The sequence below is a fragment of the Chelonoidis abingdonii genome, chromosome 6, assembly GCF_003597395.2.
Source record: "Chelonoidis abingdonii isolate Lonesome George chromosome 6, CheloAbing_2.0, whole genome shotgun sequence".
In the NCBI taxonomy this organism is placed as follows: domain Eukaryota; kingdom Metazoa; phylum Chordata; order Testudines; family Testudinidae; genus Chelonoidis; species Chelonoidis abingdonii.
Window position 1 is genome coordinate 121,538,667 of NC_133774.1, and position 16,357 is coordinate 121,555,023.

Sequence of the window (16,357 nt, forward strand, 5' to 3'; positions counted from 1 at the left end):
CGCATGCGAAGTTTCGCAGCCGCTACTGATTGTCCAACCCAGCAAAACTTTGTCGGTCTCAACAGCAGTGCTTGTTTCCCGGGTCCCAAAATCGACATTAATGGCTAGTAACCTGCCCATTTACCAGCGGGATCTCCAAAGCACAGGGGCCGCGGTTGAAGAGAATTTGTTGTCCTGTCCTATCACTCTCGTCCGCCGCTCTGCCGTAGCAGCCGCTCGTCGCCTGGCCTTTGCAGGTCCTAGTTCAGCATAGACTGCACCAATGCGCGAGGTGTTTACATGTCCACGATTGCGGTCTTGATCTGAGCAGGGTCTGGTGCTTTGCTGGTGTATGGCCATTGCACAGTTCACCCATGGAAAAAGGTGCCGCGAAGGATGTCTGCTGCTTTCATGGAGGGAGGGGTGAGGCTGTACCCAGAACCACCCGCGACAATGTTTTTTGCCCCATCAGGCACTGGGCTTTCAACCCAGAATTCCAAGGGGCGGAGGAGACTGCGGGAACTATGGAATAGCTACGGAATAGTACATGGACACACACCGCCGAATTAATGTGCTTAGTGTGGCCACGTGCACTCAACATTATGCAATCTGTTTTACAAAACCGGTTTATGTAAAATCGGAATAATCCCGTAGTGTAGACATACCCTTAGACCTTATCACTTTATATGTATAGTTAGGATTATGTTTCCCAGTGTGCATTACTATGCACTTACCAACATGGAATTTCATCTGCCATTTTGTTCATGGATGCTCTATACAAAACATACAGTATCTTCATGTAATGTGAGTAGCCTTTAAGCAAGGATTTCAGTTAATGAACAAGGGTTTCTTAGCAGAGGGTGGGATTCTGAAGAAGTCATGCAAGGAAGGGGCGAGCAGAACACTGATCTGGTGAAATGCAGCTAAACAGGGAGAGCTTCATGGGATGGGGAAACTCTAGGAATCTGACCACCAATGGATTTTTTTTTCTTTTTTCTTTTTTAACCACACGTTTAGTAGTACGTTCTTTGTGGTCTCCTGTGCTGTTCCTCCTCGCCCCTCCCACCTTTCCTTGCATTCATCTTTCATTCAGTTTGGGCCCTACCTTTCTCAATCCCACTATGCTGATGGGGTGGTGTTTCTAACTTGCTCTCCCACTCATTTCATGTGCTGGCTAGCAGGTGAAATTTACAGAAATCTTGATCTGATTTCTTATGCCTGTGAACTTCAGAGATCAGGAGTCTGGCAAACATTTGGTTGTCCAGACACTGAAATAGAGTGTGGTGTGTTTTTTGTTTGTTTGTTTGTTTGTTTTGCGGGGTGGGGTGGGGTGGGGGAGACTGCTGGGTGAGATGGAGCAAAAATAACTTGGGTCCTTTTCAGTGTTCTTTTTTCCCCCTCTATTTTTGATCAGATGGCCTGGATCCAATTTTGGTATAACTCCTATAAAATGTGAACCTCCTGCACTTTCTTAATCATCAGATCTTCTCTCTATTTGCATTTCGAGTGCTGTCTGTTGACATTATAGGTAAAAATAAATGTTTACTGCTATTATCTCTGCAGAGTGAGCGAGCTGGATTCTACTCCTTCCTGTGCATCCCCCACAGAATTGTTAACCAGGTTTTGGTCAGTTACACCTGTGTGAAATGGTTTTATCCACAGGGACTATAACCTGGGACCTTCAGTGCCAAAGTATGGACTTCTATAGTTTAGCTGAACAAGACTGGTTCAGGGGTAACTCAACGCAGACTTTAACCCATAGAATCTTGGTGGCGGTGGTGCTGCATAAGCCAGAAAGACGTCAGCTTGACTCTGTTTACAGGATTGGCATCTAGAAAACATCTTTATATGTAAACTGAGCAACTTGATCTGGAGTTCCTGGCAGCTGATCAGCATAGAATCCCATGTCTTTTATTTTATTTTTTTAAAACCCACTATCTGGGGTATAATCTCATTTTAATTTTGCAGACCACTTTGAGATTGTTGGATGAAAGCACAAATGATTTATGTAGTGTGTGATCAGCGATGAGTGTTTCTGTTCATTGCCAATGTCAGAAGCACTGCTGACCGTGGACATGACCCAGCAACGAAATGCTTGTGACCTTCCATACTGTACAAATCCTGGAAGGCCATTGATACTAGCTCCGTGGCATGCCGACTGTTGTATGTTCCCATTTCAAGGCAGGCGAAATAATAATATACACTCTACTGTGATAGAAAGTTAAGCTGTATCCAAAGCATGTGATTACTTACAAATCAGTGCAGAATCATGGCTTTTGGCAAGTCTTATTCCCCCTGCCGCTTCTAGGTAGGTAGCTGGCTTGAACTTTGTGCCAGCATCACTTGGTTTATAGCCCACTATTCCTTAGTAATGACCAGCATGATTGACACTGACATATGACTGGCTGTTATGGCTGAAACTATAAAGCTAGATGAGAATGTGGCAAATGCATACAGTGAAAACAGGTTTTATGGCCACTGCAAAGCAATGGTCGCTTGCTTTGTCAGGAAACATGCTAGTGTTTTGTATCTTCTGCGGTACTAAATAATCTTGTGAACACTAAGCACGCATGAAGTAAAGGGCTGAGTTTCAAAGATGGTATAAAATTTATCCAGGAGAATGACTGGCTAGAATAGCAAGAAGGAAGCAGATGAGTTCGCTTGTGGTCATGCAGTATCCAGGAGGCTCTAAGAAATGGAGAGAAGAAGAGGGAAAGAAAAAAAAGTTCAAAGAACAAAACCTCTGGGAATTCTGCGGTCAATAAATTGCTGTGTGAGTGGTTCATAGCTGCAAGTCTGGGAAGAAGAGTCGCTTTGTAAAGTAACATGTAGAAGATCCAAATGAGATGGGGGTGTGTGTGTGTGTGAGAGAGAGAGAGAGAGAAATAAGCACATTCACTTGAAGAATCCAAGTTCAAAACCTCAATTGGTGTCTTAAGGGAATTTAGAGATTTCTTTGCAGACAAGAATTGAAGTGGTTCCTGCTCTGATGTTATGAAAATGTAGTGATAACAACTCAATTTATGTAGCAATTAAAAATAACATGGACTTGATATTTTTATATTTTAATATTTGATATTTGTGTGTGTGTGCAAAGTGAAGTGTCAATACTTCATTTATTCTCCTAAATAAGACAGTCTCTTGTTTGCGTTCCCAGAGGTGAAAGTGTGGCACAGAGTGAGATATGGTTTGGTTTTTGTTTTTCTCTTTCCTGCTTAAAGTAGTAAATGCAAAATGCATTGTTACCTTAGGTAAACAGTGTGTTCCCTCATCTTGGCGCCTTTTCCTGCATGTGCGCCTGTCTCGTGCCTGGTGTCTTATTTGCAGTTCTGTATGAACATAAATCATAGACTTCTACAAGCCTTTTCCACTTCACTAACCAAACTAAAATCCCTCTGCACCTCTCCTCTCCACCCACACACTTAGTTTTAATTATAAGAATTAAAACTGAGTGAGGTGTGGCTGATGTCTGAATACACTGCGGGACAGATTGCGAACCTGTCACTGAGTCAGGTAGACCCAGTGAAATCAACTGGACTGTTTGGATAGTAATCTCACTAGTGTGATTGGGATGTGCACAACATGGCCCTGTGTTGTTGTTGTTACTATTATACATTAATATAATAATTAATAGTACCTAGCTCTTGCGCTTTACAGAAGTGGGTATCATTATCCTTATTTTATTGATAGGGAAACTGAGGCATGTCATAGTAAAGTAACTTGCTTAAGGTCACCCAGCAGGCCAGTGGCAGAGCTGGGAAATAGAATCCAGACCTCCTGAGTCCCAGTCAAGTGCTCTATTAGGCCACTATATAATGGACAAAACCCCCAATTCTGGTGGGTGTTAAACTGGAAAGCGCTTTACACTGAGGCCAGATTTTTGAATCTCCACCCTCTAGAGGTGGAAATTACCCACAGCTCCCAATCAAATCAAGAAGAGATGTGGATGCTTAGCACCTCTGAAAATCTTTTCAGGGGATTAGTCACTTTAATTCAGAGGTGGGCAAACTATGGCCTGTGGGACCCTCCTGCCCCAGGAGGCTAGCCCCTGGCCCCTCTCCTGCTGTTCCCCCACCCCCATAGCCTCAGCGTGCCCCACCGCCAGCACAATGCTCTTGGCAGCAGGGCTGCAAGCTCCTCAGGCAGCACAGCTGCAGAGCCGGGGCCTGACCCGGTGCTCTGTGCTGTGCAGTGCGTGGCTGGCTCCAGCCGAGTGGTGTGGCTGCCTGTCCTGGTGCTCTGGGCAGTGTGGCAGTAGTGCCGCCAGCCACTGGTGCTCCAGGCAGAGCAGTAAGGGGGCAGACAGTGTGGGGGATGGGGTTGGATAGAGGGCAAGGGTGTTTGGGTGGTGGTCAGGGGGCGGGGGTGTGGATAGGGGTCAGGGCGGTCAAAGGGCAGGGAACAGGGGTGTTGAATGGGGGCAGGGGTTCCCGGAGGCAGTCAGGAAGGACGGGGGTTGTATGGGCCAGCGGGGGGCAGTCAGGGGTAGGGAGTTCCGGGGGCAGTCAGGGGACAGGGAGAAGGGGTGGTTGGATGGGGCAGTCGTCCCGGGGGGGCAGTCAGGAATGAGAGGAGGGGTTGGATGGGCGCAGGGCAGTAGGTGGTGGGGATTCTGGGGGCTGTCCGTAATGGGGAACGGGGGGTTGGAGGGGCAGGACCTCAGGGGCTGACGGTTTCCTTCCACTGCTGAACTTTAGGGTACAGATGTTGGGGACCTGCACTATGGAACTTCTAACTTAATTACAGCTTAGATCTGGTATACCCTGCCACCATCCAGAAATTTCAGTGTCTGGAACACTTCCTGTCCCCCAAAACTTCCCTCCCTGGGCAGCCTTGAGAGCTTTTTCACCAAGTTCTGGTGAACACCGATCCAACCCCTTGGATCTTAACACAAGGAGAATTTAACCATCCCCCGTCCTTTCCCCCACCAATTCCTCGTGAGTCCAGATCAATTCCCCTTGATCTTAAAACAAGGTAAATCAATCAGGTTCTTAAAAAGAAGGTAAAAATCATCTCTGTAAAATCAGGATGGAAAATAACTTTACAGGGTAATCAGATTCATAGAGCCCAGAGGAACCCCCTCTAGCCTAGTTCAAAGTTCAGCAAACAGAGGTAAAATCTCTCAGCAAAGGAACATTTACCAAGTTGAGAAAACAAAATAAAACTAAACAGCCTTGCCTGGCTGTTACTTACAAGTTTGAAATATGAGAGACTAGTTCAGAAAGATTTGGAGAGCCTGGAATTGACTGTCTTGTGGTCCCTCTTAGTCCCAAGAGCGAACAACCCCCAAGATTTGAAAGTATCTTGTCCCCTTATTGATCCTCTGAGTCAGGTGTCAGCCAGGTTTCCTGAGCTTCTTAAGCCTTTACAGGTAAAAGGATTTTGGTGTCTCTGGCCATGAGGGATTTTATAGTATTGTACACAGGAGGGCTGTTTCCTTCCCTTTATAGTTATGACAGGGGCCATCAGGGAGCAAGGAGTAGGAGTGGTCGGACAGGAGGTGGAGCTGTTTGCCCTCCATACAGTTTCAGAAACCTGATGCTGCCCTCGGCCCAAAAAGTTTGCCCGCCGCTGTTTTAATAGGTTCCATCTGACTCAGTGTAGATGTTTTTGTCTGTGGGCAGGTAGGGGCACTTGTCAGTTCAGACTTTGCAGTTTCCATTGAAGAGGCGGCTCTGTAATCTCTGTGTGATTAGCAAAGCGGAAAGGCACAAGGTCTGTCCGGAGATAGTCACCATGTAAACATTGCAGCACCCACAGTGCTGTAAATGTAGGTGTTTGAGCCCTGTGGAAATCAGCTGAGCTTGTTTATAATCTTCACAACACTCGTACAATAATGACTGCAGAGGAGTCACAAGAGATTTGTGTGTATGTGTGTTTAATGTATATTGTGAAGTGTATGCTCCAGTTGATATGATTTTTCTTTTGTGCTTTCAGTGACACACAGGGGCTTTAATCATGAGCAACCCTTTTGCATGGCTTGCAGAGCCACTAGACTCCAACCAGCCTGCGAAGAAGTTCTTCAATCTGAACAAATTGGGAGATGCGAGATACGGTACGTTGGCAGCATTCAGAAGGAACTGCCTGGTACGTGCATACTCAGGCTGCGGTGGGCATTGGAAATAACTATGGAAGGCACTGCAGCTCTAGATGATACTTGATTTTGTGGGCACAGAAACATGGGTACAAATTCAAAAGCCATTCCCTGAAGATCAATTTCTAATCATGTTTTTTCGGTACTAGCATCTAGCTTATTTAACTTCCTATTATGACGAGGTTCTTTTTTTATAAACTGGACTGCACATTGGTTGTTTTATGTGGTAGTTGAGTGCTTCCTGTGGGTGAGGTGTCCCCCTCCGCCCCCCCCCACCCCAGGCTGGGCATGAAGGTCTAGCCAGATCAGTGGAAGGACGGGTTCGCCCATGCTGCCTTGATGATGTGATGAACTTGATAGGAGTGTGTGATTGCAAGATGTATGCCACCAATAAAGATGTGTGAAATCCTGGCCCCATTATAGTCAATGTCAAGACTCCCATTGACTTCAGTGGAGCCAGAACTTTGCTACCCAAAAGGTGAAAGGACACAGCCATGCCCAGATATCTGGAAAATTCATCTAAAAGGGGAAAACCAATCTGCTTTCTGTCTCTTCCTCTCAGGACGTTTGCCATTTTCTATCAAGGTCCTTCTGGAGGCAGCTGTCCGCAACTGTGATGAGTTCCTAGTGAAGAAGGAAGATGTTGAGAATATCCTCAACTGGAATGTGATGCAGAGCAAGAATGTCGAAGTGCCATTTAATCCTGCACGAGTTATTCTGCAGGATTTAACGTGAGTCGAGTGTTTCCTAAGACTAGGAAAATGGGTTTGTAAAAACCACAACCATTCGCAGTGGGCAAAGCAGAGGGGGATAGAGGTTGAATGCGGTGCCACGTTATTCTAAACATACTGGATGTCTAGTTGGCAGAGCTCCTTTAAGCAAACAGTGGTCATTTTAAAAGTACTTCATCAGAAGTCCACTGTCCTTTGGACCTCGGACCCAGGTGATAAAAAGGAATGCAGCACAGCCTTGGTGTTCTCCACGTTACTAGACTACAGATTCATTCCGTTTCTCACCCTAGCAGATAATACATTGCCTGGCATTCTCCAAAATGCACCACGGGCACTGAGGATTCAATCATGCTCACCTTTTGAAGTCAGTGGCAAAACTGTCATTGCCTCTGCTGGGAACAGCACTGGGGTCCTAACTAGCTCACATCCTGGGAGGTGTGAGATATGGTGACCGCTTTACAGGTGGAGACACTGAAGCACAGAGAGGTTGACCTATACTTTCTAAAGAGCTCAGTTCCCATTTAGACACCTAAATAAATGTCCAGGGTCACTGCTGATCTCTTATAAAATCTGTCCATAAGTGTCACAGTGGGAGCTGCTGGGTGCTGAACTTTCTTGAAAAGATTAGCCCTTGTATTGGTGCCTAAATGGGAGTGAACTGTACCGAAAATCTGGCTCTTGGCACAAGGCGCTATAATGAGTAAATTGCTAGTTTGAGTTTCAGATTTTGAGGGTTCCTGATTTCCAGCCCTGTGCATTCTGTAATTCAGTGGCCCACATCACCTTGAGTGCCTCTGGGTACATAAATGCATGTATTCTGGTGTCATTCCCTCAATCCCCCATAATGTTGCAAATAACTGCCCTGTTTCTCCTCTTCTGTATCAGCCAGTTAGCTCATAATATCAGTTGCTTTCTTTGCTGTACATATAGCCTGGGGAAATTGGTATGCACCCACTGTACATCGCACTCACTATGTTCAGATGCATATTTTCTTAGATCACAGGAACTGCCATAATATAACGTGAGCTGTGTTGGTTGGAGTATTGTCTGTCTGTAAACATTTAGGATTGCAGAAAAGAAAACCAAAGTCCCTTACCCCATTCACAGTGTTGAACCTGTTGTATTTAGTAATCTGCACTAATTTTCTTACATACGTCTTCTATAACATTATGGGCTGATTATTTTTAGTCTCTTGCCGCGAAGAACATCTTTGCTTGTTGCACTTGGAACTCTAAAACAGCCTGTCCTGGGCAGATATTTCAGGAAGAACACTCGGAGTCTAATCCTAAATGGTCTTGAATGTCCATGACCACATCACTGGACACTATGTGCATTCACCACCCTGCAGAATTAGATGTTTTGTTATGCGAGGATGTTTCCCAAAAATAACAGTCTAAAAGTGAAGCGCTGAGTACTACATAAAATGCCTCTGATGGGCAGCAGTAGTTAGGGTAACCTTGGAAATGCCAAATTGTACCATCTGTGATGGGCCACAAGCTTTCCATCTGCTCTGCAAAAGCAAACATGGAAAGTTATGGTCTCATGGTTAGAACATGACACTGACTGCCAGAATTCCTGGTTTCTAATCCTGACTAGTGGTGAGGCCTTGGATTAAACCACTTAACCCATTGTGCCTCAGTCTGTCCACCTGGGAGATAAAGAAAGGTTTACCTATTTCACCTCAGCATGGGAAGGTTTAACTGATCAGTGGTTCCAGATGCTCTGATGAGACACTACTGTGTAAACTCAGAGGAAGGTCTTTTGTTTGTTGCCATGTCAGTTCTTGGAGCAACCATGTTTATAGGACTGTTACAAAGTCTTGTTACCAGAGGTGAAAATGTGACTTCTGGCCAACAGCCTAACAGAAATACTTACGGAGTGCGAAGCATGTGGGTGGTCAGTTTGGGGGCCTTTGTTAAGTCAAGTTCAAGAACTTGTTGGCACAGCTGGGTGGGGGCTTTGTTATTCTTCCCTCAGTCAGTGGAGTTCTACTCTAGAAAGCCAGCCTGTTCGCTCCCACAGGGGTTCCATAGTCACACCCACTCTCGTGGATTCTGGGTCACCTTTGGCTTGCAAGTCAAAAGCTGATGATGTTTCTACCAACTCATACTAACCTGATCTATAATCCTTTAGTTCCTGGAAGGCCTAACCATGATCAGATCTCCATTGGGCGAGGCACTGTACGTACTGCTAGTTGGAGGAGAAAAGCGGTAGTATTATCCCTGTATTACAGATAGGAAGCAGATTCACAGAGCAAGGAAGAGTCACTTGCCCAAGGTCACAGATTGTATCCAGGTCTCATGTCTCCCAGTCCAGTGCCTAAGGTGCACAACCACCTCCCTTTGTCACCTTATGAGTTTCCACCCAAGTGTTCTGCACTGATGAATCCAAATGTGGCTTTGTTCTTTCTGCCACCCCGGTTCTGTGTCCTGCTGTAGTGAAGTGGTGATTCTAATGTTGGGTTTAGAGTCAGGATCTGCTGGCAGTGTGGCATCGGCTAGCTATGCCCAAGGATCTGGGCTCTGTCTTCTTGAGTTTGCTTAATTCTCTCATTTTAGGGGCGTACCTGCAGTGGTCGACTTTGCTGCAATGCGTGATGCTGTGAAGAAACTGGGCGGAGACCCTGAAAAAATTAATCCCATCTGTCCTGCTGATCTAGTAATTGATCATTCCATCCAGGTGGATTTTAACAGGAGGTAAGGAAATAAAGCAGATTTTATTTTCCATGCTTGCTAGGAAGCCAGGGCCAGCTGGTATTAATTAGCAGAGGTTCACTGAAGTCAGTGGAGCTACACTGTGTAATGCAAACTTAGAATTTGTCTCCTAGCATTACAGAGGCTAAAGACTGGTTAAGTTAGACTATTTACTACACTGGGCTGTGTTGGCACAGTTCTGAGAATGAGGTTGTTAGCTCATCACTGCCTTGGTGAAAAAGCACAAAGCATTGGTTTTATGTAGGGGGGAAGGAACAGTGAACTGGAAACACTAGAATATTTAATCTCCAACCCTTTAGTGAGCTCCTTTGCACCTGCACAGAGCCTCCCTGAAATCAGTGAAACACTGAACAGGCGTAGAAGTCCATCGGCACAGAGCTCATTGCAGCATCTGGATCTCAGAAACCTACCTACTATCATGCATTTCCTAACTGAACCGTGTGATATCGTCCTGCTTTCTCATGTCATCCCCTAGTTCTCTTCTGTTTTCCAAACTCCTTAAATTCATCGTACTCCAGTTGCCTTACCCAGTAACTTATTCCATATGTGTTACTTTCTGTAGGACATAATATAACTGCCCACTTGAATAAAAACAATACAAAATGGGGGAGAAATCTTAGAATCTAAGAGCACTCAGACTTGAAGGTCAGAAGAGACCATCGTGATCATCTAGTCTGACCTCCTGCACGTTGCCAGCCGCAGAACCTCACCCACCTGCTCCTGAAATAGACCCCTAACCTCTGGCTGAGTTACTGAAGCTCTCAAATCATGGTTTTAAAGACTTCAAGTTACAGAGAATCCACCATTTACACCAGGTTAAACCTGCAAATGAGCCATGCTGCAGAGAAGACAACCCCTCCCTCTTCCTCCCCTCACCCCTCAGGTCTCTGCCAATCTGACTTGGGGGAAAATTCCTTGCTGACCACAAATATGGAAGTCAGTTAGATTGTGAGCATGTGGCCCAGCAGGTACCTGGAAAAGAATTCTCTGTAGTAACTCAGAGCTCTCCCCATCTAGTGTCCCATCTCAGACTGGTTTTTGTTTTGTTTTTAAATAAAAGATTTTGATCCTATTTGTGGAAATAAGCCTCTTGACAGATTTGTAAAATATTCTGTCCATGTGATTCTTAGAAAAGCAGTTTTCTTTTAATCCTCAAAAGCTATAAGGATGCAAACCTCCATTGGCAGTGACCCAGCAAACTGAAAAGCTCACAGTTTGTCCAATTTTCTCCCCCCAAGATGTTCACTTGGATCATTTGTCTGCAGGGCCGGCTCCAGGCCCCAGCGCGCCAAGCGCATGCTTGGGGTGGCATGCTGTGGGGGCGCTCTGCCAGTTGCCCGGGGGGCGGCAGGCAGCTCCAGTGGACCTCCTACAGGCGTCCCTGCGGAGGGTTCGCTGCTCCCACGGCTCTGGTGGAGCATCCGCAGGCACACCTGCGGGAGGTCCACCGGAGCTGCGGGACCAGCGGACCCTCCGCAGGGACACCTGTTGGGAGGTCCACCGGAGCCGCGGGACCGGCGAGCGGCAGAGCACCCCCTGCGGCGTGCCGCTGTGCTTGGGGCAGCGAAATGGCTAGAACCGGCCCTGTTTGTCTGAGATCTGCGCCTCGTTAACTTTTAGACTGCACTCTTAAAATATCACTGAGAAAAGTTCAGGAATGGATTTCAGTTTGGAATTAAATGTCCGAAGGGTAGTCTCTGGAGTATATGTACATGATGGTTTAAATATAGTATTTATAGTATATATAGTATATTTAGTATATACTAGTATATATAGTATATTTATAGTATATATAGTCTCTGGAGTATATGTACATGATCTGTTTAAATATAGTCTTCTTGCATTTAATTTGAATCTCTATTTATTATGAGAGCTGACTGGGGGAAAAATATATTTTCCTGTGAGAATATTTTGTGACAGTGAAAAATGTCATTTTTGTCAATTTAATTGAAAAATAGAAATATTCGTGGTTCTCGTTTTTACAAAAGCCCAATATTTTCAGTGAAAAATAGTGTTTCACAGAAGTAATTTTTGATGAAATCCCATTTTAGATGGACAAATTTCTCAAAATAAAATAAAATGGCTGACCAGCTATAATTGCTGTTTAGTTCTTTCACAGTGACCACAAGGTGCTACATGGCTCAGAGAGTATAGAAGTGTCCCTGATCCAAACAGAATCACTTCTTAGGGATTTTTTTGTTTATATGCAGTTGCTTTGTATATTTTTTTTGAAGTACAGACTTGAACTGTAGTCTGTATTTCAGATCAGTATTAGCACATGTTCAATCACAGTTATTGGCATCAGCTTCCTTTACTGCTATACAGCTTGCGTATAATTTAGGTTTTGAAAACTTTCCATTGCTTTAAGATGTAAACTAGACTTTATCAAACTGCAAGTGTAATGCCTACATTTGGTATGGGATTAATATTTGAGCCAGATGATAGGTATTACTGTTAAGACTTGTTAAGCCCTTTTCATCATTTGCCTTTAGCTCATTGCTGCAATTGCTTGAAACATATAAAACCGATTAGCATTATGAGGTAGAGTGCTATTCTGTTTTCTCTTTCACATCAGACCACACACTAAATTCAGCTGGAGACTTGTAGCTCTGTTGTTCATTTATTCACTTATAGGTCAGACAGTTTGCAGAAGAATCAGGAGCTGGAGTTTGAAAGGAACAAAGAAAGATTTGAGTTCTTAAAGGTATGGGAAGAATTTCTCCTCTTTACGTGTAGCAAGATAGGATGAATCAACTCTTTCACTGTTCCTGTGTATTTAATATTTGGGGCTGTTATTCATTGTGTTTCAGTGGGGCTCGAAAGCTTTCCACAACATGAAAATTATTCCTCCTGGCTCGGGAATTGTCCACCAAGTGAATTTAGAATACTTGGCAAGAGTGGTGTTCGATCAGAATGGGTACTATTATCCAGACAGCCTGGTAGGCACTGATTCGCACACTACAATGATTGATGGTCTGGGAGTGCTGGGCTGGGGTAAGTGCAGTAAAGTTTTATGAACTGGTTGGTTAGATTATGGCATGTGTTCCTATCATCACATATAAAATAAAATGATTAAGTACAACAAACTCTCTTTTTTGTGTCCAGTTCAGATGACCGTATAAATCAGGATTTTGTAACCTGATTTCCTCTTCCATACCCAATGATTGTAAGAGTAATACACAACAAATCACATTTCAGTCACGTGTCAGGTTGTAGGCGATTTGCTTGTGCTTTTATTTTTAAATATTCTTCACTAAGGGTTTAAAACGTCCATGGATAGTGGTGGGGGAGACGGATGTAAAATTTTCAAGAGCATCTAAAGGATTTGGGAACCTAAGTCCTATTGAAAGTTTCACTGGCTTTCAATGAGACCCGTGAGCGTAAAATCACTTAAATACTTTTGAAAATGTTTACCTAGTGACAGTAACTGTAAAAGCAGTGCTGGATCAAAGACTCTTATTCAAAGCCAACACTGATGAGAGGGGATGAAGTACATCAAAACAAGGTTTGATTAGTCATTGCCAGTATTCTAGTACCATATATTCTTTGCTTGGACAATAATGGGACAATGCTTGCCAGAATAGCAAACAGAAATATGTTCCTAGCCAACGGTAGACAACAGAAGCTTTGAAATGTTATCTGTATAAGTAGATAGTCTAATCGAAGTATTTTGTAGTCATCCCTATACCCAGTATAAAGAATACTCCAGGGGAATACTGCAGTGATTCGTGACCTGTATTGTGAAAGCATCTAAGAGTTCCTTTGTTAAGCAGGATTCCATCAACCAGCGTGCTAGGCTCTGTACAAATGCAGAACAAAGTGTCCTGGTCTCAAAGCGCTTAAAATAATGCTGATTGCTTACAAAGATGCTCATAAAGTTTTCGGTCGCACGCGGTGTAAGTTGTAATATATGTATCTACTTTACATAGTGGTATAGATTAAAACCTGTATAAGGAATTTCTGTATCTGCAGCCTTGGTAACACAGCACTGCATCAGATCATGTTATTTGGATTGTAAGTTCTTTGGGGCATAGGGACCACCTTTTTGTTCCGTGTTTTTGGGGTCCTGATCTGTGACTGGGGTTTGTAATACTAGCTCAATACAAATAGTTAATAATTATTATGTTGGGAAGATTCTTTATAACCATGGTCTCGTCTTCACAAGGAAACTGTAACAAATAGAGTTGGAAAAACAATTGACTGGTTGACAATTTGAGAGTAGTCAGGCTGCCGGTGGGCTGTGACCAGTGCCTATCACCAATATTGTCTCGCTGTTTTCTGATACTCCCCCATCTGCCTGTATCCATCTGTTGATTCTTGGCTTGCTTTTGTAAGCTCTTTGAGGCATGAGCCATCTTTTTGTTCTGTGTTTTGTACAGTGCCTAGCACCGTGGGTCCTGGTCCGTGACTGTGGTTCTAGGTGGAAGTTACTAAAATAATAAAATGCTGACTGGTCAGTGTAGAGAAGGCTCAGTTGTGCTCAGCAGGCATAGACCAACACTTCTGTAGCTAGCGTTTTCTCAGGACTAGCTACCCCAGTGTTGAGCCCAACGTGTGCTTGTCTGCACTGACCAGCCAGCCTCATGTCCGCTAACTTGACTGTGTTTAAACATGATTCAATTTCCAAATGCAAGTGAGCCCCCGAGGGCTGGAAACTTTCTTTTTTTAAACAAAAGCTTAGAACAGCATAAGACCATCTAAGAAATGTCCCCTAGGACCAGCTCAATCCAAGCCCTGCTGTGTGGTGACTTCTTTTCCCTTTTTTGCAGTAACGTTATTTCACTGGGTAGTTAGCTTTCAGCATGCATTGCCTCATCTAATATCTGCTTTTATCTTGCCAATTGGATTCAGGTGTTGGTGGCATTGAAGCAGAAGCAGTGATGCTGGGCCAGCCAATAAGCATGGTGCTTCCTAAAGTGGTTGGTTACAAGCTGATGGGAAATCCTCATCCCCTGGTAACATCCACAGACATAGTGCTCACCGTTACCAAGGTAACCGACATCTGTGCCACTATGCCATGAGGGATTTCTTACAATGGGCCACAGTGTGGCATGTGTGTGCATGGTGTGATCTTAGAGCGGCTATATACAGCAGCCTTAGGAGTCCTGTCTCTGAGGCTGTCATCTCAGTTTCATCCTCCGAGACCCAACCATGCTGGGCCTGGGCTGCAGGAGCTCTGCAGTTCCTTCCCTCTTGCCTGCTGATCAGCCGCACCCCAGATGGGGTGGAATCAGCATCCAATCCTGCTCCCTTCCCTCCCCCTGCCTATCTGATTGGATGGGACAGGAAGAGCTGGCACTGCAAGGGCTCTTACAATCCTTATTGTTGTCCCGGTCAGGGTTGAGACCCAAACCTACTCCCATTGATGCTTACAGGAATTTTTTGCCATTACCTGAAGCGGTAGCAGAATCACGTATGTATGGAATGTTTGGCATTGAGTTTTGAAGCTCTGTTACACACCAAACAAAACCCTGGTCCCAAATAACCCAGAACTTTGAGGAAGCCTGGTTTCTTGTCTGGAGCAAAACCTCGTAGGCCTGAACTGGCTCTAGTGCATACGGCTTATGCAGTCAGCATTCCAAAGATTAGAAATGGCGTTTGAGTACCTTTTGTTGGTTCATGTATTACAGCATCTTCGCCAGGTTGGTGTGGTGGGTAAATTTGTGGAATTCTTTGGGCCTGGCGTAGCCCAGCTGTCAATTGCTGATCGAGCCACCATTGCCAATATGTGCCCCGAATATGGAGCAACTGCAGCCTTTTTCCCAGTCGATGAAGTCAGCATCAGGTACCTGATCCAAACGGGTGAGTGCAAAAAGAGACCAGAACTTGAAGATCCAGATTATAAACCTAGGCTCTGACTGTTAGTGGTACAGGGCCAGACTCTGGTGTAACTCCATTGACCAGAATGGAGTTACTTCAGAATCTCCCTGGTCTGCAGGAGATCAGAATCAGACCCATAGTGCCATGCATTTGGTCCTAGCACCTTCCTAACCCTTAACCTTGTGCTCTGCAAAGGATCTATTTTACGTAAGGTATATGAGCTACTGTGTATTGTGACCAGATGTCCCGTTTTTAAAGGGACAGTCCCATTTTGGGGGATTTTTTTCTTATATAGGCACCTATTACCCCCCGTCCCGTTTTTTCACAGTTGCTATCTGGTAACCCTACTACTGTGTGTCTCGGGGTTTAGCCCTTATGAACTCCAGCATATGAAACTTTCTGCTTAGAAAACGTCAAGAGTTCAACTCCAAGCTTGGAATGCAAGTAACAGTCCCAGTTAACTGGGACTGGGATTATCAAAGATCCGGTGACTTTTCTCTTCCTGCTTTTCTAGTTAAGCAAGAAGCTGATGCTAATACAATCTATCCCATTCAAGGCCCTGTTCTGCATACTTAAAATGCCCCCAATTTCTTTGTCTTGACTGGTTCTTATTTAGCTATTTCTGGATTTCATTTTAGGTCGTGATGAAGAAAAAATTAAGCACATAAAGAATTACCTTGTGGCTGTGGGGATGTTCAGAGATTTCAATAACTCCGCTCAGGATCCAGATTTTACCCAGGTAGAGTCCTGATCATCATTAAATCTTGTACCTTCCTTCCTTTATTTCTCTCCTACACGTACACCCTTTCGCTCTCCTCTCTTTCATTTTATTTATTTTTGTTGTTCTCTGTTTCCTCTTTTCTAAAGAGGAATTTTCACAAAGCAAGACAAAAATTAACATGACCCTGATTTTTTGTAATCTCAGTCCCAAAGCGCACCCTGATCCATTCCGTGACACTGAGGCAGCCTCATGTAATGGCATTAGACCACACAGAAACCCTGAGGGAAATGCAGGGTCT

At 44.5% G+C, this 16,357-nt stretch overlaps 1 protein-coding gene across 2 annotated transcripts in view; it reads left to right on the forward strand.

Moving 5' to 3' along the window:
- ACO1 (aconitase 1) overlaps window positions 1-16,357 on the forward strand; it is a 46,026-nt gene that overhangs the window by 13,135 nt on the left and 16,534 nt on the right. For both annotated transcript variants that reach the window (XM_032787447.2, XM_032787449.2), the window contains exons 2-9: window positions 5,917-6,034; window positions 6,636-6,804; window positions 9,363-9,500; window positions 12,153-12,222; window positions 12,329-12,512; window positions 14,370-14,509; window positions 15,149-15,320; window positions 15,977-16,077. In XM_032787447.2, the coding sequence (XP_032643338.1) occupies window positions 5,938-6,034; window positions 6,636-6,804; window positions 9,363-9,500; window positions 12,153-12,222; window positions 12,329-12,512; window positions 14,370-14,509; window positions 15,149-15,320; window positions 15,977-16,077 (1,071 nt within the window). In that variant the 5' untranslated portion in view covers window positions 5,917-5,937. The remainder of the gene's footprint in view (window positions 1-5,916; window positions 6,035-6,635; window positions 6,805-9,362; window positions 9,501-12,152; window positions 12,223-12,328; window positions 12,513-14,369; window positions 14,510-15,148; window positions 15,321-15,976; window positions 16,078-16,357) is intronic.